General features: G+C 38.0%; 1 protein-coding gene across 2 annotated transcripts in view; it reads left to right on the forward strand.

The window, feature by feature from the left end:
* Positions 1 to 26,366, forward strand: part of LOC131153094 (beta-hexosaminidase 3) — an 84,812-nt gene that overhangs the window by 20,190 nt on the left and 38,256 nt on the right. For both annotated transcript variants that reach the window (XM_058105138.1, XM_058105139.1), the window contains 4 exons: positions 9,929 to 10,059; positions 10,149 to 10,214; positions 22,024 to 22,124; positions 22,241 to 22,300. In XM_058105138.1, the coding sequence (XP_057961121.1) occupies positions 9,929 to 10,059; positions 10,149 to 10,214; positions 22,024 to 22,124; positions 22,241 to 22,300 (358 nt within the window). The remainder of the gene's footprint in view (positions 1 to 9,928; positions 10,060 to 10,148; positions 10,215 to 22,023; positions 22,125 to 22,240; positions 22,301 to 26,366) is intronic.

The raw sequence follows: 26,366 nt of genomic DNA on the forward strand, positions 1-26,366 counted from the left end.
AATTGGAGCAACTATGAACAAGGTGACCCACCATGTATGGGTCACAGCTAAACCAGTGTAAGGCATCCACAGCTCCAAAAGAAAACTTACACAGCCCCAAGAAACCGGCACACAGATCTAGCAGTGCCAAACGATCATTAACATTGTGCTCTGAGTGAACAATTTTAAACAAAATACATGACAAACAACTTGATATTATGATGTATGGAGGTATTTAGAACATTCTGGAAAAAATGGGGGCTGAAATATTGCTAAAAATATATCATGAGCTGGCATGTGGAGTTGCAGCTGCTAGCTTCTGGCTGGCGTGTGGCTGCTCCTGGAGTTATTTTAGCAAAATATGAGGCGTTTCTTTGAGTTTTTGAAAGGACAGCAGCACCCAGGATTTTTTCGGTGACTACAGTATTTTCTGGCAAGTCCTGGACTTTGCTTCTGGTCTTTGATGGTGCAGGTTATCCTTATACAGCAGCAGGTTTGAGGTTTAGGATTTGGTGTAGGGTTTGGTTTTTGTTTGGGCTTAGGGTTTACGTTTGATCTTGCTTTGATACCATGGTAAAATGGAAGACTTGACATCAATGATAGATCTCTCCCTCTATTTATAATATATTTCAAGCACAATACCAATGACCATAATACCTTTACTAACTCACACTTACTAATGTTACTCTAACACATACTAATGATGCCAAATGACCAAATTACCATTAATAGTTGCTTATATATATATATCCTATTTGCTCATTATGCATCAATTTTTCATTTTTTATTACTCTGCGCTCGTACCTTGTCTATTTCCTTTGTTCCTAGTCTTTGATCACTTCTTGAAGTGCTTGCTAATCCTGCTTGGAAGCATGTAATGGGTTTAGAAATGGATGCCTAGACTACTCAAGGGATGCAAGACTCTGTGGATGTTTTTTCAGTAAGAAGTTGGTTATGTGTCATTGAGTTTACTTTGTCAAATATCATCTTAGTGGTTCTATTAAGAGATTTAAGGCTTGGCTGGTTGCCAAGGAGTTTGCCTAATTATATAGTATTGATTATTTTGAGACTCACTTCATTCATGTGCTGATTATGTTGATAGATAATTTTGATTGGCCCTTGTGCCATTTGGATTTGAAGAATGTCTTCTAGCATGGAGATTTGTAAGAAGAGGTGTACATGGAGCTACTTTTGGGGTATGTTGTTATAAGAAAGAATGGTTAGGTACGTAGCTTGCATTAGTCCATTTGTGTTCTCAAATTGTAGAAATCTCGAGTATCTTCGAATATCTTGGAGTAATTTAGGGAAGTATATATTGTATGTTATTGAGAGAGATTTGTTTAGGAGATTATTTCCATATTTAGATCTTCCAATTGTATTATAAATATTGTAAATTGGTCTGTATAAAATTATTCAAGAAATACAGAAATTCCATTCTGTTTTCATGGTATTAGAGCTAGGAGATTAGACCTAGCTATCAATGGCAGAAATCGCCAGCCAAAGTAGAGGTTCGATGACCTCTGAATCTCACGAGGTCCTCCAACAGAGTTCCACAAGGTTTGAGAACTCCATGGATTTCTCTTCATCACCAAGGCCCTTGTCGCCTTCTACCAGATGCCACCATAATGGCCAAGATAACCGCCGTTACTTGTCGGGATCAGACGACTATTCCAAATGCAGTCGTAACTGTAGTCCCATCAATGGCTATAGAGCCCATCACTAGGATTTAGATCGCCGCCGTCGCCGTTCGGACTCCTACGACCATCCAGATTTCAAAGCAAGCCCTAGAGAAGGTTCAGCGATGGCGACCATCGCAGGAACAAGAGTCGTGCGTATCTCGATCGCAATTTCAGGGGTAGGCATGGTGACTATTTGGATTCGGACAAGGAGTTGAAGGGTTTGAGCTTCAAGGAGTACCGGAGACTCAAGCACCAGAAGCTCAAGAAGATGTTGAATAGGTGTATTTGGAGCTTTACGCTGAGCTCTCCATCACTCTTCAATTTTCAGAAAGAGAAAGAGGAAGAGAGTGAGGGAGGGAAGATGTTGGCGGGTCACGAAGTGAGGTTGAGGATGAGAGATATGTTCTCTTGGCCCTTCAAGAAGAAGGGTTACATCGCGCTCACAACGTACCTTAGGACCTACAAAATCGGGGACTCTGTCGATATCAAGGTTAATGGCGCTGTGCACAAGGGAATGCCACAGAAATTCTACCATGGTAGCACCGGCCGTGTTTGGAATGTCACCAAGCGTGCTATTGGCGTTGAAGTCAACAAGTAGGTTGGTAATAGAATAATCAGAAAAAGGATCCATGTTAGAGTCGAACACGTGTCGCCTTCAAGGTGCACAGAGGACTTCAGACTTAGGAAGTTGAAGAATGACCAATTGAAAGCCGAGGCAAAGGCAAGGGGTGAGGTTATCAGCACGAAGAGGCAGCCATAGGGTCCCAAACCTGGTTTCATGGCAAAGTTGGAAGCAGAGGCAATTGAAAAAGAAGAGGAAAGACTGGAGCAAGACCTTGATGTTTTTGGTTCCAACACAGAGATTGGGATTGATGAGAAAATGTTCAGATAGTTGGCGGAGCAGGCCTCGTTTAGTTATTATAGAGCTTCGTCTTCCATAAATATTTCTTTGGGTTCTTTAGCCCAAAGAGGTAATTTTTTGCAAGCCTTGAATATAACCTCTAAATCCAAAACTCCTTGGATTATTGATTTTGGGGCTTCTGACCACATGACTAATGCCTATCATCTTTTCTCATCATATTCACCCTGTGCTGGAATTTTGGAAGTTAAATTTGCAGATGGATCACTCTTGTCTGTCACAGGCAAAGGGAATATCCGGCTCTCTGACTCCATCACACTAGAGTTTGTTCTTCATGTTCCTAATTTATCCTGCAACTTACTATCCCTTAGCCAGTTAACTAAAAGCTCCAATTGTTCTGCTAAATTTCTTCCCTCTCATTGTGTTTTTCAGGACCTATCATCGGGGAAGACGATTGGCAGTGCTAAGGAGTATAAGAGACTCTACTACTTTGAGGAGGCTAATGTGAGTGAACAATGTAAAACTACTATTTGTGATTCTGCATTTGTTTCTAAGGATAGTGAAATTTTGTTATGGCATTTTAGGGTGGGTCATCCAAATTTTCAATAACTAAGACGTTTATTTCCTTCCATTTTTTCAAATAAAACGTCTTTTGAATTTTAGTGTGAGATTTGTGAACTTGCAAAACACTAGCGTACGTAATTCCTTTCTAAAATCCACACACAAACAATCCAGACCCTATACTATGATTCACAGTGATTCATGGGGGCTCTCATGCTCTTTTAATCGCACTCACATGAGATGGTTTGTTACTTTTATTGATGATCATAACCGTATTTGTTGGGTTTACTTGTTGAAAGATAAAACTAAAATTCGTTGTATTTTCGCCAGTTTCCTCTCCATGATTCAAACAAAATTCCAAACTCACATTCAAATTTTACGTACTGATAATGGTACGGAATATTTCAATGATATCTTGGGACATTATCTTCAAGAAAATGGAATTGTTCATCAAAGTTCCTGTGTGGATACCTCTTAAAAAAATGGGGTTGCTGAACGTAAAAATAGGCATATTCTTGAAGTAGCTCGGGCATTGATGTTCCTTACAAATATGAAAAAATACTTTTGGGGCGATGCCATTTTAATAGCTACACATCTCATTAATCAAATGCCTAGTCGAGTTCTTTCTTTTGCCACTCCTCTCCAGAAACTCCAGGAATGGTTTCCCAACACTCGGCTCCACTCCAATCTCTCTCTGAAAATCTTTGGATGTACTGCGATTGTTCACGTTCAAGCTCACATTCGAGATAAATTGGAACCTCGTGCCATTAAGTGCCTTTTTATTGGTTACTCTCCTACTCAGAAAGGCTACAAATGTTATGATCCTGTCACAAAAAAATTGTTTGTTAGCCGTGATGTCACGTTCTTTGAAACCACTCCTTACTTCCCAAAGCCCTCTCTTTAAGGGGAGAAATGGAGTGAAGATCGGTTCTTTGATTTCTCTATTGATGAATCTGTGCCATACATTGAGTCTACCATTGCATCATTTCCTTAGTCTACCATTGCACCATTTCCTGACCTGTCATGTACAAAAGATCACTTAACCTCAGGGGGAGATGTAGAAAAACAAAATAACACAGAAATACTTGTTTACTCAAGAAAGCGAAATACAAAGAACAGGGAGAATCTTATACCTGAGGCACCAAGAGAGTTGGAACCAGTGATAGCTCCGAGCAACCATGAGTCCATGCCCAATCTTGATCAGGTAATAGATGGTCATGAGCTCCCTTCTGATAAGCCTGTACTTGATGACATCAATTTACCCATTGCAGTCAGAAAACAAACCAAGTCATGTACTCAATATGCTTGGTCAAAATACATGTCTAATAAAAGCTTGTGTATAGAATATTGTGCTTTTACTTCTAACCTTGACAGAATAAAAATTTCAAAGAATATCCAAGAAGGCGTGGAAATTCCTAAATGGAGGGAAGCTATCATGGAAGAAATGTGGGCTCTAGAAAAGAATGGAACTTGGGACGTTATGAATTTTCCAAGAGGGAAGAAGCCAGTTGGTTGTAAATGGGTCTTCAAAGTGAAATATAGAGCTGGTGGGATAGTTGAACGATATAAAGCCAGACTCGTTGCAAAAAGGTTTACACAGACCTATGGCATTGACTACACAGAAACATTTGCACCAGTGACAAAATTGAATACAGTTCGAGTCCTCCTGTCCTTGGCAGCTAGCTTAGATTGGCCATTATAGCAACTCGGCATTAAGAATGCATTTTTAAATGGCGAGTTAGAAGAAGAAGTCTACATGACAATACCTCTAGGTTTTAGTAAGAAAGGTGAAAAAAATAGAGTATGTAAACTCAAGAAGTCCTTGTATGGACTCAAGCAATCTCCCAGAGCATGGTTCGACAGATTTGCGAAAGTGATAAAGAACCAAGGATATCAACAAGGGCAATCAATCACAATATGTTTTGCCAACAGTCTGAAAGTAGTAAGAAAAAAATTTTGATAGTGTATGTTGGTGATATAATCCTAACTGGAGATGATACACTGGAGAGGGAAAGATTAAAGAAAGTCCTAGCCGTTGAGTTTGAAGTTAAAGACCTGGGACAAATGCGGTACTTCTTGGGAATGGAAGTTGCTAGATCAAAAAAGGGTATCAGTGTCTCTCAGCGAAAGTATATCCTTGATCTCCTAACCGAAATTGGCATGCTTGGATGCAAACCTAGTGAAAACCTGATTGAAGCCATAAAAGGGTCGAAGACTGCGGAATACCAGTTGAAAAGGAGAGGTATCAGAGATTGGTTGGTGAACTAATTTACCTATCGCATACTAGACCCGACATTGCATTTGCGGTAAGTGTGGTAAGTCAACACATGCATTCACCAAAAGAGACTCACCTAGATGCTGTGTATAAGATCCTTAGGTACCTCAAGGGTCCTCCAGGCAAAGGACTCTTCTTCAAGAAATGTGAAAGCAAGGAAGTAGAAATTTTCACAGATGCGGATTGGGCAAGATCAACGGAAGATAGAAGGTCTACCACCAGATATTGCACCCTTGTATGGGGAAATTTGGTAACTTGGAGGAGCAAAAAATAGAATGTAGTGGCTCGAAGCAGTGCTGAAGCTGAATTTAGGGTAGTTGCACAAGGGATATGTGAAGGACCATGGTTACGAAAACTATTGGAAGAATCACAAATCGTGGTGAAATTCCCTATCAAACTCTATTGTGACAATAAAGCAGCCATCAGTATCTCTCTCAATCCAGTTGAGCATGACAGGACTAAGAATGTAGAAGTGGACCGACATTTTATCAAAGAGAAGGTTGAAGAAGAAACCATCTGTATGACTTATGTACCTACCAAGGAACAAACTGAAGACATCTTTACTATAGGGCTAGCCGCCAGAGCTTTGATGATTTCATTTGCAAAGTGGATATGATCAATATCTATGATCCAACTTCAGTGGCAGTGTAGAAGTTCCGAGTATCTTCGAATATCTTGGAGTAATTTAGGGAAGTATATATTGTATATTATTGAGAGAGATTTATTTAGGAGATATTTCCGTATTTAGTTCTTTCGATTGTATTATAAATATTGTAAATTGGTCTGTACAAAATTATTCAAGAAATATAGAAATTCCATTCTGTTTTCACAAATAGTCTCCTTGAGCCTTGTATGACTAATTTAATATGGTGAGCTTTGTATTTAGTTTTATCTAGTGCTACTTTGTTGCTCTTTGTTTGCAAAAAAGAGATAAGCCTGCTAATATTAGGGGGTTATGTTCATATCATCATCATTAGTAGTGACTGAGGTGGGATTGCACATGGTCAAGCATTTGCTTCAAGCAAAATTTCAAATTAGGGACTTGGGTACTTTGCGTTGCTTTCTTGGCATTGAGATTGTATAGTGTAAGAAAGAGTACCTTGTATTTTTTTTTATTCAATAACAAAAGAAAATTTCATTAATAAGAAAATAATTCACAAGAGGGAGAATTAGGCATCTACCAAAAAAGTTCTGGAACAAACCAGAAAAAAACAACTAAAAATGTCAAACAGAGAAAAGATCAACAAGCCAGCATGTTCCTCCATTCTCTTTTTGACTCTTGGAAACTAATATCACTGAAAAATCCAAAACACACGCACCACAGTGAGGCAAAAACCAGCACTCAATTTAATTTTTTTTCTCAGAGATCATCTATGCATTATGCTCCAGCCATCTCTCCCATAAAACTGCAAATATGCCACACTTCCATAAAGCTGCCCTATCCTTTCTTCATCCAAAGGCTGTGAAAGAACTGACTAACAGGTCTTCCACTGGAGAAGAACATACCCAGCTCTCTCTCATAATACCAAAAAGCTTGTCCAAATCCTCCAAGCAAAGTCACAGTCCAGGAGATGATGAGAAGCTGTCCTAGATTTCCTGAAACAGAGCACACATTCATCTGGAGAGAGCCTTCAAAGTTCTCCTGATTTGCAATACGTTATTAATATTTTTTTATTTAAGCAGAACCAACCAAGTTAAAGTCTTAATTTTTGAGGGAGCCTTGGCCTTCCAAATAATAGGATAGATTGAAAATGAAGAACTGGAACAGATCAAGAATTCAAAAAAAAAGATTTGCAAGAATACACTCCCAACTGATCCAAAGACCAAGAAAGAACATCCCTCCTTGAAGAAAGGTTACTCCCATTCAATAAAGAAAACAAAGAAGACAATCGTTAAGAGGTCTCCTAAAATGGAGATTCAAGGAAACCAAAGGATTGTTCACTTCTTCAACAAAGAAAGATACGGCTCTATTTTGCTTAGAACTCAAACAAAAAGAGAGGAAAGAAAGAAGTGGAAAAGGAAGCATTTCCCAATTTACGCGCCATACCTTGCAGTTGCTAAATGAGACTTGTTTGTTGGGAGCTAAACTGTTGATACTCTTATACTTTCCAATGTGAAGTTCTCTAGGGATGTTGGACCAAATTTTGAAGAGTAACTTTGATATAGGCAATTGGTTGGAAAGTTGATCTACTTTAATGTCACTAGACCTAATATGACATGGGGGTGATGGGTCAGTTTATGGAGAACCTTGAGCAGCCATAGTGGGATTATGTTTGTATGTTTCTCTGGCATCTTAAAAGCTTTCCTGGTGGAGGTTTGATATATAAATGTAATGGAAAATCTGAGATTGTGGATCTAAGGTTTACTGCTGGATAATGTACATTTATGGTCTTAATACTGTTGCCTGGCATAACAAAGCAACAAACTACCATGGTGAGATCCAGTGCTGAAGCAGGATACCGAGCCATGGCTTTCACTATTAGCAAGCTTGTGGGGTTGAAGGATTTTATGCCACAGATGAGTTTCTTAATGATGAAGCCCACAGATGTGTTTTTTGATAAAGTTGCCATTTTTATTGATAGCAACCAAGAACTTCATCTAAGGGCAAAGCAATTGTAAGATTGTTTGGGGTACTGTGTTGAAGAAGGTTGTGAGGATTCCATTTTCGAAATATATGGATCAGCTAGGAGTTTCAGGAAGGCTTATTTAATAAATTTGCCTTTTCTAATTGTTTTAAGAACTGAGAAGCTGGGTTAGGTGATACTTATACACATGTAGCTTGCAACTTGAGGGGGAGTGTTAGAAGGGAATATATAGGGCAGCCTAGTGCACCACGCTCCTGTGGATGCGGGGTCTGTGCAACAGCTCTACCGTTGCACCTAGGCTCCATTGGAGGGCAATATATCATTTTAGTTATTAGGCAGGGCATGGGGCTATTTTGCCCTTCATATCTTATGATTATTAGCAATATATAAGCACAGATGACCTGGAGGTGTGTCAGTTATCCAAGACTGCCTACCACTTTCTTTCTCTCTCCCCTCTTTTTTTTCTTCCCCACTCTCCCTCTCCTTCTCTAACCCTAATATCTGTATTTTTTAATTAAATATTCAATTTATTTCTGATTTAATGTATGCACGTTCAAAAAGCTGGATAATTGTTGCAGTTCCAAGAAAAGGTGATGCTGAATTTTCTCTAATGTGGGGCAATGATGCAGAGCATGTTAACAAGAAGGAAAATAATGGAGTTTGTTAAAGCTTAATATACATTGTTGGCCCAAAACCTAACAGCCTAAGCTTTTAGCTAATGTTTTAGAAGGCTGAATCCAGGCTCACCTCAAGGCAAAGCATGACTAATGCCTTGAAGTTCAATCTTAAATACCAGATTCCAAAAAGGTTAATGCAGTTGAGGCTTATGCATTTGTACAAAAGGCATGCCTTTTGTGTCTTTTTGGTCGAGCCTTATGCATTTTGGGTGTGATTCTCAAGTTAGAATTCGTTAGAAAATTTTAACATGTTTATATAAAAGGAATGTCATAATTTGAGTTAGTTTCTAGAACTCTTGAACCTCAACCTTTCCAAAATAATTTAGAGTTGTATCTTAAATCATGAAAATAATTTGAACTTCGTAATAGTATAGCTATCTATTGTCATGATTTATGTGAATTCAAGTTAACAGGCCAAGGAGTAGTTTGCAATGTATTTATTTTTTCATTATATTTTTGATTTCTTAATTTTTTTAAATTTTTTAAAAAATGTATAATTTATTTACATACTTTTATCTAAAAATAAATTGATCAATAGGCTTACACCCCAACACCTTAAGGCTTACGCCTTGTCTCTTAAGGGTTAAAACGCCCCGCTTTACTCCTTTGCCTTCTAAAACATTGCTTTTAGGTCTAGTGCATTAGAAGACTAATTTTAAGGCGTATATAGTGTTCATAAAACCTAAGAACAATCCATATCTATTTATAGATCCATAAAAGCAGGATATGATGTTCATGGTTTAAGTGGTAATCTAACATAGTTCCAGAGCAGGTTATCCTGGGTTCTAGTCTCATTCCCACTTTTATTGTGTTGTGTTTAAAAAAATTATTGTATTCCCTGTAATGGGTGTTATCTATTGTGTGTTTTTCTCTCCACATGCTGTCAGGCTGCATGTGGGGTGGAGTGTTAAAGCTTGATATGCATTATTGGTTGACAACCTAACAACTTAAGCTTTTAGGTAAAGTGATAGTAGAGTTAATTTGTAATATTGTTTGTTATACAGATTATATGTAGGTGGTCCATTCATTTATTTTAATTTGGGTAGTCGATTGGTATATAAGTTTAGTTGTAATGTATGCTATTGGGGGGTATTGGGATAAAAGCATTCTTGATTGCTTCCTTTCTGCTACAATCTCCATAAGTTAATATGTCATCATATATGGGAGAAAATGATCATTATCAATTTTAAATTGTTAACAATTTTCAAGTTGAACACCTTTTGCTAACATAGGTAACATTTTTGGTGGTTCAATACTTGCGATATACAATAAAAAATGATATCTGTAATCATTTCTAACATGCTTTGGCACAGAATGTGCTGCACTGGCACATTGTAGATTCACAGTCTTTCCCTCTGGAGATCCCCTCATATCCAAAACTTTGGGATGGTGCTTATTCTGTTACAGAGCGGTACACAATGGCTGATGCTGCTGAAATTGTGAGGCAAGTGTTATTGTTATATGCCTTGGTGGTTAGCATTAAATACTGAATTTCTGCATTTTTTTTTTCTCTAATGTGTATTGATTTTCCAGTTATGCTAAAAAACGAGGGATAAATGTGTTGGCTGAAATTGATGTTCCAGGACATGCTCTCTCATGGTAGTTACGATCCCTTTCTAATTCCCATGCACTGGATTTTTGCATTGATTTTTTTTTTCTGGAGTTTGTAATTGTTTTCTTTTTTGTTTTTCTCCTTTTGTGGGCTAAGATGACTGTAGGTAGGTTTTGAGCTTCTCATCTTGCCAAATTCCAATGCAGTAGATTGTTGTGATTCATTTTTATATATTCAGCTTTAGTGGTTATTGTTCTTTGAAATCTTCATGACCGTAGGTAGGTTTTGGAGTTCTTTTCATGTGCTGCTGCAGTCCTATGCTCTAAATCTTTTTCCTGCTATATGATATACCCAACATTGGGTTTAATACTCCTCAGCTATTTCCTGATATATTTAGTTTGCTTCAGCGTAACTTGATTATAGATACATTAGCTTAAATGTCTCTCTAAAACAATCTTAGTGATATGTTAGAATAGTCCCGAATTGAGTATATCGTGAACTCAGAAAACAATCGTAGAGCCCTACAATGTTATTGATTCCATGACCATTTAATCTTTCACACGAAAATAAATCTGGACAACAGGAGGTTTACATTGTTGGAATAACATATAAAGCTGCCTCTTTTCTTTTCTCATTGTCATAGTCTCTTCTTCTTTTTTCTTCTCCTCCTTTTCTTTTCTTCATTTTGTCTATCTCCCTTAATTCTCTCTCTCTCTCTCTCTCTCTCTCTCTCTCTGCTTCTGATTTTCTATTCCTGTTCTACATCAATTTGGTATCAGTGCAAACTACAATCACCATGCAGAGCACAGTTTTGTCATAGCTCTTTCAGAAAATTACATTTATGCCCTTAAATTTTGTAATCCTTTTCCCGGTATCATTTTATGAAACCTTTACCATCAGTAACAGACCACCGTGAGAGGCTCTCCCCTAAATTTTAATATTAAACAAAGATAAGTGTGTTAGAACAAAAAAATAGGGGGCTCAAGCAAGAAGCTTGTGATGAGGCTTTCCCCTAATATTTTTCCTTTATCTGATGAGGAGTGACCCCATGCGCTACCTGAAACTAATCCTGCTAACCTCCCTTTAACATCCCTCATCTTCCAGTGTTTTCTCGACAAACCACCATTGACCAATCACCCCTCGATCTTCTTCCAACTGGGAGTCCATTGCCGGAGGACCCTTGCTGGTGGTGCACATGTCCCATGAGCCTGCAACACGTGTAAGAAACTGACAGAGTTCTGTTCATTTTCCAGAATCACTAGAATTTGACTCTAGGCCACGAGATTTGGGTTTTTCCTGAGATTTTGAAGCTGTTTGATGAATATTTATTGATTAAGACTGGTTCATATTTTGGAGGATGAATTCAGTTTTGGCAGCACCCCTTCTTGACCTATTTACTGCATTTTGTGGGCTGTTTTCTGAGGATTTGAGAAATTGCAGAGCTATGCTGAGAGATTGAGATTCATTGCAATTTGTGCTTACTGCTTGGAGTCTTCGGTATGGTAACCAAAATTCTCCCATTATCTTGATTAATGTTTACATGATCCAGAAAATTAGTCATTTACACAATTCCAAGTTTCTTGTTACCATTTTAAAAAAACCCTGCCCTTTTTCATATGGATCTTTTTGGTTCATTCATTGCTTCAATCTTTGTTCATAAACACTACCTTCTTGTCATATTATGAAGGACCATCCCAAATCATGTGCATTATGTTCAATAGCTTGTTGTGTATGAGTTGTAATAATTTTAGGATTCAGATCACTTGCAGTCAAGTTTAGTCTTCCTTGGCATCATTTGTACCATATTGCATGATCTATGGCCTCCAAAAAAAAACATTGAAACTATCCCCACTGAACTTGCACCAATTTGATATCCAATCTTTTCTATCCAGTTTGGCACTCGTTGAGACGCTACAGATCGAAAATTTGGGCATCTCAGTGAACAATTTGGACAAGTCATGAAGTTGTCAGGTAAACACTTATAGTTGATGGCTTAGAACAATCAGTTAGCACCCTAATGAACCCCCATATTCAGTAGGATCAGCCCAAGCCATTCCTCCCTAGCAAGATGAGTCAAACCTCAAGACAACCTAGTAGACCAATTCAGCCCCTCCAGACACAAATAAACCTAGAGCCTTGGTTTGAGGAGGGTAGTTTGGATGAGTATAACAATTTAAAGTACTGACCTAACCTTGGGCTTACCTAACATTCCCCTAGGCATGATTGAGAGGGCTATGGAGACTAAGAGGGTCAGGGTACATGTGCATGCCTATGATGAGAAATTAGATCCAAATTCCTTCTTATATGAAGTGATGGAGGATTACTTCGAGTGCTGTCATATATGAGGTGAGGAGGAAAAAGTTCAGTTTGCGAAGATGAAACTTGTAGGACCAGCTAGGGAGTATTGGCAAACTGTTCAACAAACTCTCCCGTGGTTGGATGATCCTTCTATTACCCATTGGGAAGTGATGAGACAATGGTTGAAAGAGAAGTATTTCCATCTTGTCTATAAGAAACAAATGATTAATGAATTTTGAACGATTGACAAACCTCCATCATGGCAAGTTATATTGAGCAGTTTGAGGAGCTATTGCATATTTTTGAGGTTGCACATCACAAAACCACTAGGTTCATGAGTCGTCTTAAGGAGGTTTTTAGGAAAGAGGTCCAATTGTGTTCACTAGTCTTTAAAGTAGCTTTTCAGAAAGATATTGCCATAAAAAAGTACCTCAGATCCCTTGTAGGTTGTAATCTCAGTTTGCCATTCCAAATCCTTCCCTCAATTTAGGGCCGTAGACCTATCATTCCTCAATCTATCCCTGGAGGGAGTATTGCAAAGTATAGACTGATGACATGCTCGATTATGAGGATCAGGTTGTAGATACTAATGAAGGTGAGCTTGTAGATGATAGTGTCTTTTGTGGCTAAGGATGGTTATTTGTTTATAGGAAACTAGACTCTTCAAAATCATCGCACCTCCCTTCATGATTGTTTTGGTTTGGGAGATGCAGTTAGCGGCCTTGTTGGCCATTTCACTTTGGATAAGGATAATGATAGGTTTTATTGGCCCTCCTCAAAGAAATATGTTGTTAGGATTGTGTCTCAACTTCGTACCTGCCAGTTAGCCAATGCTAAGAGGTATATATACACTAGTTCCACTTCCACTCTCACTTCCACTTCCACTTCCACTTCCACTTCCACTTCCACATACCGTAGAAGGATATTACCATGGACTTCATTCAAGGGTTCCCCAGAACTATTTGAGGCCATGATTTTGTTTATTTGGTGGTTAAAGGTATAAAAACAAATTTGCCCATTTCATTCTGTGAGTAATGCCACTTATAGCCAAGCTCTTCTCTCGTGGCATTGTCAGGCTCCTTGGTTTGCCAACTTCAGTAGTCTCTAATAAGGATGTGAAGTTTGTTAGCTATTTCTAGAAGATCCTATGGAAACTGTGTGGTGTCTAGCGAAAATATTCAGCTGCTTTCTATAATCAAAGTGATCGCCGAACTAAAGTGGTTGATCACATTATTGGTGACTTAGGTGCATAGTAGTGGATAAGCCTAGAACATTTTTTGTTACCCCCTACAATGCTTGCATATAATAATTAGTGAATTGGTAGAATGATTTTGAGATTGCCCATACTTATTCTCCTTGCCACTTGTTGACCTTATTCCCTTGCCACCTAATGCCCGCCCATTTGTTTTGACGTGAGGCTTTTGTCCAACATATTTGTGTCCTACATCTGATGTTAGGCGAAAGATTGCTACGAATATTGCTTAACATAAGCTAGCTGATGATGCTCACTATTGGTGCGTCAAAGTTAATGAGGGTGACTATGTGATTGTACACATCCATTGTGAATGTTACCCCAATGTTAACCCAAGCATTATTCTATGAAGACACATGTTTGTGCTTCTTGTCCTTCTCTCATTATCAGTCATTTAGGCCCTAACTTTGCACTTAAGGTATTATCTAATATAAGCACTAGTCATATTTTCTACACACAGGACTTACTCCTCATTGAGAGATCATCAAGCCTCCTTAGTGCATGTAGATATTTCTCTGTTTGGAGGGGACTTCTCACTCAGTTGTAGTTCTTGTTCTTCCTTCTTTTGTCGCTCTTCTACACATTGTTTTGAAAGTATTTTAGAAAACAACCATGTTGAATCTAGCAGGGAGGTTATGGATGATACCTCCATTCTCCCTAGTTTCAATTTCACATGTATTACCAAGGATGAATTGCCTTGCCTGGATGTGGAAGTCTTTCCTCACTTGTGAGTTTTGGGGGGGGGAGGGGGGGAGTTCTTCCCATCTGGGGGAAATGATGGGGTTCACTCTTGGCGAGACATTCGCCTAATTCAAGATTTTGTTTATTGGATTTAGGGTGAGTCCCCCCCCCCCCCACCCTACTTTTTTGCCTTAAATTCTCCTTTTTAAAAAGCAAAAGCTGGTTGTAACATGTTTGGTAATCTGCTTTTCCAGCTTTTAAAAGCCAACTTTTAGCTTTTTTGGGGAGCTTTTAAAAGTTACAGATTTGAAGCTTTTAAAAGCTAAAAGCTAGCTTTTTCTCAAACAAATTATTTTGTTCCATTGTTGTCCTTAAATTTTTTTCAAATATTACAAAACTATCAAAGCATTAGTTTTATTTCTTAAAAATACAAATCCATTTTAGTTATTTTAAATCCTTTTAGGTACCTTACAACCTTTTTACCGAACATTTAGGATTTTGTTTCTAACAACCCCTTTTTCATTTTTTTTTTGGGGGGGGGGGGGGGGGTGGACATTTTTAAAACAATAATAAGCTCCTTTTCATTAGCTTCTTTTTGGAAGGTCCTTTTAAAAAGCTACGGTAGGGGCCAAACTAAGCCTTAGTAATGTAGTTGGAACAATATTGTTTCCTAAAATGTGTTTCTTTGTTTAGTTTTGGAGAAAATCCTACATAAAGGCTTGAGCAAACATGGGATTTAGCTTGCAATGTTGTGACTTGAATGCTAGTTAAGTTCTGCTTCATTTTTCCCTTTTCTTCTAAAGTTTTTTTAATTTTTGTCCATTTTCCCATTATTTTCTTGTTACTTTCTCTTGTTCCAATAGGTTGGAAATCTTCTCTTGCTTTAGTAATCCTGACATGGTATTAGGGTGCCAATCCTTCAAATTGATTAGGCTTTTGTTTCCTCAGTGTTCTTGTTCTTCTATTCTGTCATTAGAAAAAAAAAAGGCAGAAACCTCAGAGGAAGTAGGGAAACCATTAAGAGGAATTGAGACCCAATAGGTGTATGATGTCCATACCATACATTTACCATCTGTACGGACAGTTAAATAAAAGCTTGCTGTAGCTTTATTTATTTATTTATTTTGTCCTATCCATCCACACATGATCTTGAAGGGTTTTCTGTCCTACATGGTCTTAATCCACAAAATCATTGAAATTTCCGTTGAAATTTATACTTTCCATCACCCTTAAAATCAAAATGGAAGTAGATTTCATCTTGCAAAAATTTTGTTGAAATTTCAATGAATCATCTGAAATTTGTTGAAACCTCAAAATTTTAGTAAAACTAGTTGAAATTGTAACTATGGATTTTTCTTGAAATTCAAATGTAAGATTTAAATGCAAAGTGAAATTTCTCTCTTAGTTTTTCTTATTTTTTGATTGAAACCAATAGTATTACAAGGGATTTTAAACTATATGAAAAATTAAAGTTAGATATTAGCAACATTTTATTTAACCATTTATGTCTTGTTTATCTTTATTTCTATAATAGATAATATTTACCTATTTATGAATTTCATTGATATCTCTGAATATGTCTAATAAGGATATTTTATTGCATCTATTGCACTTCAGACACAACATAACTGTAAAAAATAAAATAAAATGGCAACCCGGTGCACAGAGCTCCCGCGTATGCGGGGTCTTTGACATATTTAATTTATCATACAGTAGTTTTAAAATTGTAGAAATTCCGAGTATCATAGAATATCTTGGAGTAATTTAGGGAAGTATATATTATGTATTATTGAAAGAGATTTGTTTAGGAGATTATTTCCATATTTAGATATTCCGATTATATTATAAATATTGTATATTGGTCTGTACAAAATTATTCAAGGAATAAAGAAATTTCATTATGTTTTTTCATGGTATCAGAGCTATGGTTTCTAAACCTTAGCTAACAATGGCAGACCGGGGCCGTCAACAGTAGAGGGTCGAGCTCCTCTGAAACTCTCGACGGCTACTCTGAAGCCACCTCTATCATGGGTTTGCATGGGCTAGACAACTCTGCCTTTCCACTCTCAGTGGAGAAATTGAACGGAAAAAATTTTCGTGAATGAGCTCAGTCCATCAAGCTTGTGATTGAAGGCAAAGGAAGGTTAGGATACCTTACCGGTGAAAGGAAGAAGTCCACCTCAACCGACGTCGCAGCTTTGCAAAAATGGAAGTCCTAGAATTCCATGGTGACTGCATGGCCCGTAAATTAGATGAAGCCCTCAATCGGCAAGATTTACCTGTTCTTACCAACGATGAAGGATGTCTGGGATGCTATTTGTGAGGCGTACTCCAATGTCAAAAGCTACTCCCAGATCTTCGAGATCAAGACTCGACTGTGGCAGCTACAACAAGGAGAGAGGGATGTCATCGATTACTTCATGGAGATGACCACTCTCTGGCAGGAGCTTGACCTAAGCGTTGATGAAGAGTGGGAATGCCCTGGCGACAGTATTCGCTATAAGAAGAGACTCGAGAATGAATGAGTCTTCGAGTTCTTGGCTGGTCTCAACCGTGACTTGGATGATGTGCGAGGAAGGATCCTCGGCCGACGCCCCCTTCCTTCGACTCAAGAGGTCTTCGCAGAGGTAAGGCGTGAAGAGAGCCATTGCAGTGTTATGATGAAGGTACCAACCGGACACACAGTGAATGAAATATCAGCCCTAATCTCGAGAAATAATGAAGGACCGGGCCTAATGTTGCGAAATGTTGTGGGTACAGGCCAAAATACACATAAAGGGAGACGTGCGAGCATTGCTGCAAGCCAAGCCATTCAAAAGACACTTGCTGGGAAATACATGGAAAGCCTGCAGATTGGAAGCTGAGACAAAATAAAAAAAATTGTGGCTATTAGGTTGCTATTTATAATCCAGCTGAGAAATCACAAGGTGAGAAAAATACCAATACCACTCCAAGTGGAGCATTCAGTCCAGAGCAATTGGAACAACTCTATAAAATGCTCTCTACCATTCACGCATCGGGTTAGTCTTCCTTTGATCATATGACTGATTCTTATCATCTGTTCTCATCCTATTCACCATGTGCTGGAAATTTGAAAGTTAAAATTGCAGATGGATCACTCTCATCTGTTGCAGGCAAAGGAAGTATTCGAATATCTAATTCTATAATCCTAAATCTGTCCTACATGTCCCTAATCTGTCTTGCAATTTGTTATCCATTAGCCAGTTGACAAAAGATTCCAATTGCTCTGCTAAATTTGTTTCATCTCACTATGTTTTCCAGGGCCTATCCTTGGGGAAGACGATTGGCAGTGTTGAGGCATGTGAGGGACTTCACTACTTTGAGGAGGCAAATATGAGTGAACAATGTAATACTGCAATTTTTGATTCTGCATCTATTTCTAGAGATAGTGAAATTTTGTTATGGCATTTTAGGATGGGTCATCCAAATTTTCAATATTTAAGACGTTTATTTCCTTCCATTTGTTCAAATAAAACGTCTTCTAATTTTCAATGTGAAATTTGTGAGCTTGCAAAACACCGGCGTAATTCCTTCCCAAAGTCCATATACAAACCATCTCGTCCATTTACTATGATTCACAGTGATTTATGGGGGCCCTCACGCTCTCTTAATTGCACTTATATGAAATGGTTTGTTACTTTTATTGATGATCATACTCTCATTTGTTGGGTTTATTTGTTGAAAGATAAAACTGAAGTCCGTTTTGTTTTCGTCAGTTTCCACTCCATGATTCAAACACAATTCCACACTCACATCCAAATTTCACGTATTGATAATGGTACGGAATATTTCAATTATATCTTGGGACATTATCTTCAAGAAAATGGCATTGTTCATCAAAGTTCATGTGTGGATACCCCTCAACAAAATGGGCCCGCTGAATGTAAAAATAGACGTATACTTGAAGTAGCTTGGGCATTGATGTTCACTACAAATATGAAAAAATATTTTTAGGGTGATGCCATAACAGCTACACATCTCATTAATCGAAGGCCGAGTCGAGTTCTTTCTTTTGCCACTCCTCTCCACAAATTTCAGGAATATTTTCCCAACTCTTAACTCCACTCCAATCCCTCTCTGAAAATCTTTGGCTGCACTACATTTGTTCATGTTCATGCTCACAATTGGGATAAATTAAAACCTCGTGCCATTAAATGCGTTTTTATTGGTTACTCTCCTACTAAAAAAGGCTACAAATGTTATGACCCTGTCACAAAAAGAATGTTTGTTAACCTTGATGTCACGTTCTTTGAAACCACTATTTATTTCCAAAAGTCCTCTCTTCAGGGGGAGAAGTGGAGTGGAGATCAGTTCTTTGATTTCTCTACTGATGAATTTGTGCCATCTACTAAGCCTCCTATTGATTTCTTTACTAATGAATCTGTGCCATCTACTGAGTCTCCCATTGCATCATTTCTTGACCTGTCATGTGCAAATCATCACTTAAACTCAAGGGGAGATGCAGAAAAACAAAATAATAGGGAAATACTTGTTAACTCAAGAAAGCCAAAAACAAAGAACAGGGAGAATCTTATACCTGACACCAAAAGAGTTGGAGTCGATGATAGTTTCGAGCAACCGTGAGTCCATGCCAAGTCCCGGTCAGGTAATAAATGGCCATAAGCTTCCTTCTGATAAGTCTGCACCTGATTACATCAATTTACCCATTGCAATCAGAAAACAAACTAGGCTATGTACTCTATATCCCTGGTCAAAATACATGTTTTGCAAAATTCTGTCTACAAGGTATCGTGCTTTTACCTCTAATCTTGACAGGATAAAAATTCTAAAGATTATTTAGGAAGCCCTGGAAATTCTTGAATGGAGGGAAGCTCTCATGGAAGAAATGTGGGCCCTGGAAAAAAATGGAACTTGGGACGTTATGAATTTTCCGAGAGGAAAGAAGCCAGTAAGCTGCAAATGGGTCTTCACAATGAAATATAGAGTTGATGGGATAGTTGAATGATATAAGGCTAGACTCGTTGTAAAAGGGTTTACATAGACCTATGACATTGACTACATGGAGACATTTGCACTAGTGGCAAAATTGAACATAGTTCGGGTCCTCCTATCCCTGACAGCTAACTTAGATTGGTCACTACAGCAACTCAACATTAAGAATGCATTTCTAAATGGCGAGTTAGAAGAAGAAGTCTACATGACCATACCACTAGGTTTTAGTAAGAAAGGTGAAGAAAATAGAGTATGTAAACTCAAGAAGTCCTTGTATGGACTCAAGCAATCTCCCAAAGCATGGTTCGACAGATTTGCGAAAGTGATAAAGAATCAGGGATATCGACAAGGACAATCAGATCACACTATGTTCTTCCAACAGTCTGAAAGTGGTAAGAAAACAATTATGATAGTGTATGTTGATGATATAATCCTAACTGGAGATGATACACTGGAGATGGAAAGATTAAAGAAAGTCTTAGTTGCTGAGTTTGAAGTTAAAGACCTGGTACAAATGCGGTACTTCTTGGGAATGGAAGTTGCTAGAACAAAAAAGGGTATCCGTGTCTCTTAGCGAAAGTATGTTCTTGATCTCCTAACCGAAACTGGCATGCTTGGATGCAAACCTAGTGAAACCTTGATTGAAGCCATAAAAAGGGTCGAAGACTTTGGAATACCAGTTGAAAAGGAGAGGTATCAGAGATTGGTTGGTAAACTAATTTACCTATCGCATACCAGATCCAACACACGCATTCACCGAAAAAGACTCACCTAGATGCCCGTGTATAAGATCCTCAAGTACCTCAAGGGTTCTCTAGGCAAAGGACTCTTCTTCAAGAAATGTGAAAGCAAGGAAGTAGAAATTTTCACAAATGCGGATTGGGCAGGATCAGCGGAAGATAGAAAGTCTACCACCGGATATTGCACCTTTGTATGAGGAAATTTGGTAACTTGGAGGAGCAAAAAACAAAATGTAGTGGTTTGAAGCAGTGCTGAAGCTGAATTCAGGGTAGTTGCACAAGGGATATGTGAAGGACTATGGTTACGGAAACTCTTGGAAGATTTACAAATCTTGGTGAAATTCCCTATCAAACTCTATTGTGACAACAAAGCAGCCATCGGTATCTCTCTTAATCCAGTTCAACATGGCAGGACTAAGCATATAGAAGTGGACCGACATTTTATCAAAGAGAAGGTTGAAGAAGGAACCATCTGTATGACTTATGTACCTATCAAGGAACAAACTGCAGACATCTTTACTAAAGGGTTAGCCCGACAGAGCTTTGATGATTTTTTTTTAAAGTTGAATATGATCAATATCTATGATCCAACTTGAGGGGAAGTGTAGAAATTCTGAGTATTATAGAATATCTTGGAGTGATTTAGGAAAGTATATATTGTATATTATTGAAAGAGATTTGTTTAGGAGATTATTTCCATATTTAGATCTTCCGATTATATTATAAATATTGTATATTGGTCTATACAAAATTATTCAAGGAATAAAGAAATTCCATTCTGTTTTTTCAAAAATTTTCTTTGCTATATCTATTAACCCATTTCTGAAGTCAAAAGAATTCCAATCTTTACTACTAATTTCCATTGTTTTTTAGAAATTGAAATCAAAATTTCCATATTTTTGAAGCTTTGAAATTTTAGTCGAAATTGAAATTTAAGACTCTACTCCTCAACTTTGCCCCTTTTTTGGTGGCTACTTAAGGATTTTAGTTTCTGCCGCCTGATGTTTGTTATGATGTAATCCAATTCCAGATTGATGCAGGTTTATTTTTTGATCATTTACAATTACTAAAAGTGTGTCCCTATGATAATTTGCAAGCGCAATAATTTTTGTCTGGTGTGTTTAGTAATTTTTGAGTATTCAGCATGGAGGATTAAGATTCTAATAAACCACCATTCCCTCAATATCGAAACTCGTATACCCTCGATATCGTCAACCAAGTTAGTTCATAATAAGCTGTTAGAACTGCAACCAGTCAGAAGACTTTAAATTGCCTGCTCTAGATGCTGAATTTTCTTTGGTCAACTACGTTTTCAAGCCTTTTCCAAGAGAACTAAAGAAAGATTATTTGTTTTTATGTAACTTGTCTTCAAATAAATTATTCTTTTCTGGATGGCTCATTTAACATTTTAAAGGTAAGAATAATTGATTTCCTTCATATTCATATCCTAATTAATGTGGGTTTTTTCGAATCTGGAATATTAGGTACTCTCTCTTTCTGCATTTTATTTATAATACTTCCTGATAAAATGATAGATAATTCTAATGTTCTTTATAAGTTTTAGCTATGCAGCTTCTGCTTTCCATTTTCGGCTGCTGCTTTCAAATTTTCTAAACCAATGTGGATATTTTGAAATTTATATGGATGAATCTATAGATGTCTGAAATATTAAACTCTCAATGTCTTCGTTAATATTGAGGTTGTGGTCTTAGACTTCAATATCTATGTGGAATGCATCATCCACATCCTGACAATTTTTTAGGCAACTTAACAATTAAGAAGCTTTTGTACTGCTGGCATTATTTGGAAGTTTCTTCTTTACAAAATCAATATCTAGAATCTGGAGAAGAAACTGTCATTTGTGCCTTGGCTGTAAATTTTTCCAAAAATCTAACAATTTTTCATCTTTAGGGGGATTGGCTATCCTACTCTGTGGCCGTCAACAGATTGTTGGGAACCACTTGATGTCAGCAATGAATTTACCTTTAAAGTAATAGATGGAGTTCTTTCAGGTTATTATTTGTTGCTGGGTTTTGTTTTTTTCTTGTGTTATTTATTTTGGTCAGCTCTGTCACTATTTTGGCACTCTAAGAAGTAACTAGAATCCTTGAGGCCTTCCTTGTTTCAGATTTCAGCAAGATTTTCAAATATAGATTTGTGCACCTGGGTGGTGATGAAGTAAATACAAGTAAGTTGAATTTTTTTGTTACATTGAATCTTTTTACCGAATTTCCCTTGCTAGTGTAATTAGCCATAGAGGCCTCACATTTTCATTGTGGCAATGTGTTAACTAGATGAGATAGAAGTCCTGTGTTAGTATGTCATGCACCAGCATAAATTGAGTTAGGCTTCATGGTTCTACTGTTTTGGCTAGGAAGAAAATTAAGAGTTAATTAAGTAAAATAAAAATCATAAAATGATGCATTTTTAAGTACATTGGAGTCCAAGGGTTTTTTTTAGAAAGGTTGTGTTTTGAAGTTGTCTAGACCTCAATAATTTTTTGAATATTTCTACTTGTTCTCCACATTGAAACAAATTTTCTGGACCTTCATATTTTCCTTGTTTAATGAAGGGAACAACTACTTCAGTATTGTGCTATTAAGTAACAAATTTAAGAAGAAGCCTTTTTGAAAAAAGGAGATATTTTGTCAGAAACTATAGAGCAAAGCATCATTGGCATCCTAGCATAGATATTTGAAATGAACAGCTTTATCTTAGAAAGTTGGGTTTAAGTTGTCTAGACCTTCTTGCAAATTTTTTGAACATTTCTTCTTGTCTCCCACATTAAAACAAATTTTTAAATATAAAATGGCATCCTTTATTTGATCAATTCTAGTGTGGGTAACAAAACTCCTGCTTTTGCTCCATATATACCTCTTTCTACAAATCTCTACACAAGAAGGCATTCTTCACATGCAAGTGGTATAAGGGCCAATGATCAATCCATGAGTAGAATTTAGTTTAGCAACAAGATAGAAGGTCTTACAATAAGCAGTACCATTTCTTTTATTATACTCATTGAAAGCCAATCACCGTTTAATAGTTGCGAGGAAGATATTTGGTAGAACCCAATAACCTAACCAACTTCTTACCAGGAGGAACATCCACCACATCCCATGTACCCTGAGTGGTCAAGGCATCCATTTCTACATCCTTTGCATGCTTCCACCCAAGGTTGGCAAGTGCTTCAATATTTGAGGAAGGGATAGACACAGATGACATTGACGAGGCAAAAGAACACATAGGACTAAGAAGGTGAAGAACTGATTGTTTTAAACAAAATGAACTATAGGATAAGCAACGAATGACTGCTAAGTAGTTGTTTGCGTGCCTTTCTTGTGTGAAATTGGCAAATCCAAGTCATATTGGGATTGAACTCTAGAATTAGAAGTCAAAATAGTGAGAGACAATGAACCGTACCTGAGGAGTATCTTGAAACTTGTGAAGCTGTGGAGGACTTTGGTAAAATAAGGCAGATATAATCATCCAAGTAAGAGGGATGTGTGACAGCTCGTTTGGGTCGCGAAGAAATGGGTGGAGGGGGCGGTGGGGAAGGGGGTGAGGGTGAGGGTGTCGGTGAGGAGACCAAGGGAGAAGGAGGGAGAGATGAGGGGCTAGGATTAGGTGTGGTTGGTTGGGTAGGTAAAGATTAGGAAGGGTGTATATCAGGAATAGGAAAAGGAAGGACAGGAGAAGGTGGAGGGGTTGGACATATGAGATGATAGGGAAAAACATTTTCTTCAAAAGTGACATCACGGGATAGAAATTTTTTTTGTTTTCAAGATTGTATACACAATAAGCCTTATGATGAGCAGGATAACCCAAGAAAACACATCGAAGAGCACGGGGAGAGAATTTATTGCGATGTTGGTGAGCAGTTTGGGCATAGCACAAGCACCCAAACACCCGCAAGTGTGTGTTTGTTGGCGGTTTCTGAAAAAGAAGTTTATAAGGGGACTTATTATTGAGGTTGGGTGAAGGAGTGCGGTTAATTAAATAAGTGGCAGTGAGGATGCATTCACCCTAAAAAGAGATGGGAAGATTAGTTTGAAAACGTAAACACCGAGCCACATTAAGAAGATGATGATGTTTACGCTCAGCAACACCATTCTGTTGAGGTGTATCTACACATGTGCGTTCATGAAAAATGCCGTGATCATAGAAAAAGGTTTGAAGTGGAGTAAATAGAAACTCTCTACCATTATTAGTGTGCACGTGCTTAACAGTGCAATTGAATTGATTTCTAACCATGGCGCAAAAATTCTTAAGGCAAGTGAAAGTACCAGATTTCATGCGCATAAGATATACCCATGTAGCACATGAGTAGTCATCCACAATTGTTAAAAAATAATGTGCACCAGAAAGTGAAGCTGCAGGATAACCACCCCATATATCATGATAAATCCGATTAAAACAAAATGTGCTCTTATGTGTAGTCAAAGAAAAAGGTAAACGAGTGTGCTTTGCTCTAGCACAAACATCACAAAGCAAATGAGAAGAAGAAATATTTAAAGTTTTCGGAATACATGAAATAGAAGGGTGACCAAGCCGTTGATGCCAAAGAGTAGTGTTAAAAACACGCTGAGAGTGGAAAACGGAGGAGGAGAAAGGTTTGTAGTGATAAAGTTCATCCCGTACTTCACCCGTTCCAATCAGCCTCCTCGTTGATAGGTCCTGAAAAATACAAAAAGTAGGAAAAAAGATAGCAACACAATTGAGATCAGTGGTGAGTTTGCGGATGGACAATAAATTAAATTTAAAAGAAGGTACATAAAGAACATTAGAAAGAGAGAGATTAGGAGAAAAACGCATAGTGCCGGTATGAGTTATAGAAACAATGTCACCATAAGAAGCTTAATGGGGCATGGTTGATTTAGGAGCTTAATATTGTCAAGAGAAGACAAATTGGAAGTCATATGATCTGAGGCACCTGAATCAACAATCCATTCAGTATTATAAAAAAAAGCAAAATGACAAGATGCAAGGTTACCAGCAAAGTTGGCAGAGTTGGTGTTTGAGGGTGATAAGAGATCCAAGAGCTGACGGTATTGTTCGCTGGTGAGACTAGGGACAGCAATCTCAAAAGAAGTTGAAGGACTTGTGACATTATTTGCAGCCATTGGAGAAAGAGTTTTTTGGTCGGGTTTTCCACGAGACTGAGACTTCTTGTTGGGAAAACCATGCAGCTTATAACATTGTGCTTTCCAATGACCATCACGACCACAATGGTCACATTTTGGACGACCACGCCCTCGCCCCTTGCTATCAGAAGAATGAGAAAAAGTACGAGGAACTGCCATGGCAGCAGATTCTGTTGGAACACTAGAGATATGAAGAAGGCGCTGCTTCTCTTGATGCAAAATTGAATAGACTTTAGTGACGAAAGGTAAAGGATCCATGGCCAAAATTTGGCTGCGGATGGACGCATATGAGTCATGTAACCCCATCAAAAACTGAAAAACTCGCTCAGTGTCTTGCATTCAGATTAATTTGGTTAAGACACCACAAGTGCACTGTGGTGTGGAGGCAAGCATGGCGATTTCATCCCAATAACCTTTAAGTGTTGTAAAATACACAGAGATGGTCATGGAACCTTGGGTAAGATTTGCAATGTCACGCTTCAACTTGAAAATACGAGGATTGTTGCTTTGAGAGAAATGATTTTCAAGATCTAGCCATACATCACGGGGACATTCATGATAGATCAGACTGTGAACAATGGATGGATCAATGGAGTTAAGGATCCATGATAAGACCATATCACTGCAACGTTCCCACAATTGAGTTTCTGCTGAGGAGGACGTTGGTTTGGGAAGAGTACCATTAAGAAAACCAAATTTATTTTTGGCGTTCAAGGCCATTTTCATAGCCCTCTTCTAGGTAGGATAATTGTCACCATTGAGAAGAGTGGACACAAGGATGGCACCTGGGTGATCAGCAGAATGGAGAAAATATGGAGAAGACACATCCAGAATTGATGAGGATGTTGCTTTGGAGGAGGAGGCCTCCGCTGATGTGATGTCGGACATAGTTCAGAGGAACCAAAAAAAACGTTAAATCTGCTGCGTATGTGCTTGCATGCGAGGCGCCGGAAAAAAATGAAGAGGCTGAGACAGCTGCTGCCAGTAAATCAAGAAGGCTGCCGGGGAACCAACTGTAGATGTATTGGCCGAAAGATGCTGCAAACACGGAGCACAACAGAGCAGGTTGCGACACCGGAACGGAATGAACCAGCGAGCACTGGAGATGAGAAA

This window comes from Malania oleifera, chromosome 4 (assembly GCF_029873635.1).
Source record: "Malania oleifera isolate guangnan ecotype guangnan chromosome 4, ASM2987363v1, whole genome shotgun sequence".
Classification (NCBI taxonomy): domain Eukaryota; kingdom Viridiplantae; phylum Streptophyta; class Magnoliopsida; order Santalales; family Ximeniaceae; genus Malania; species Malania oleifera.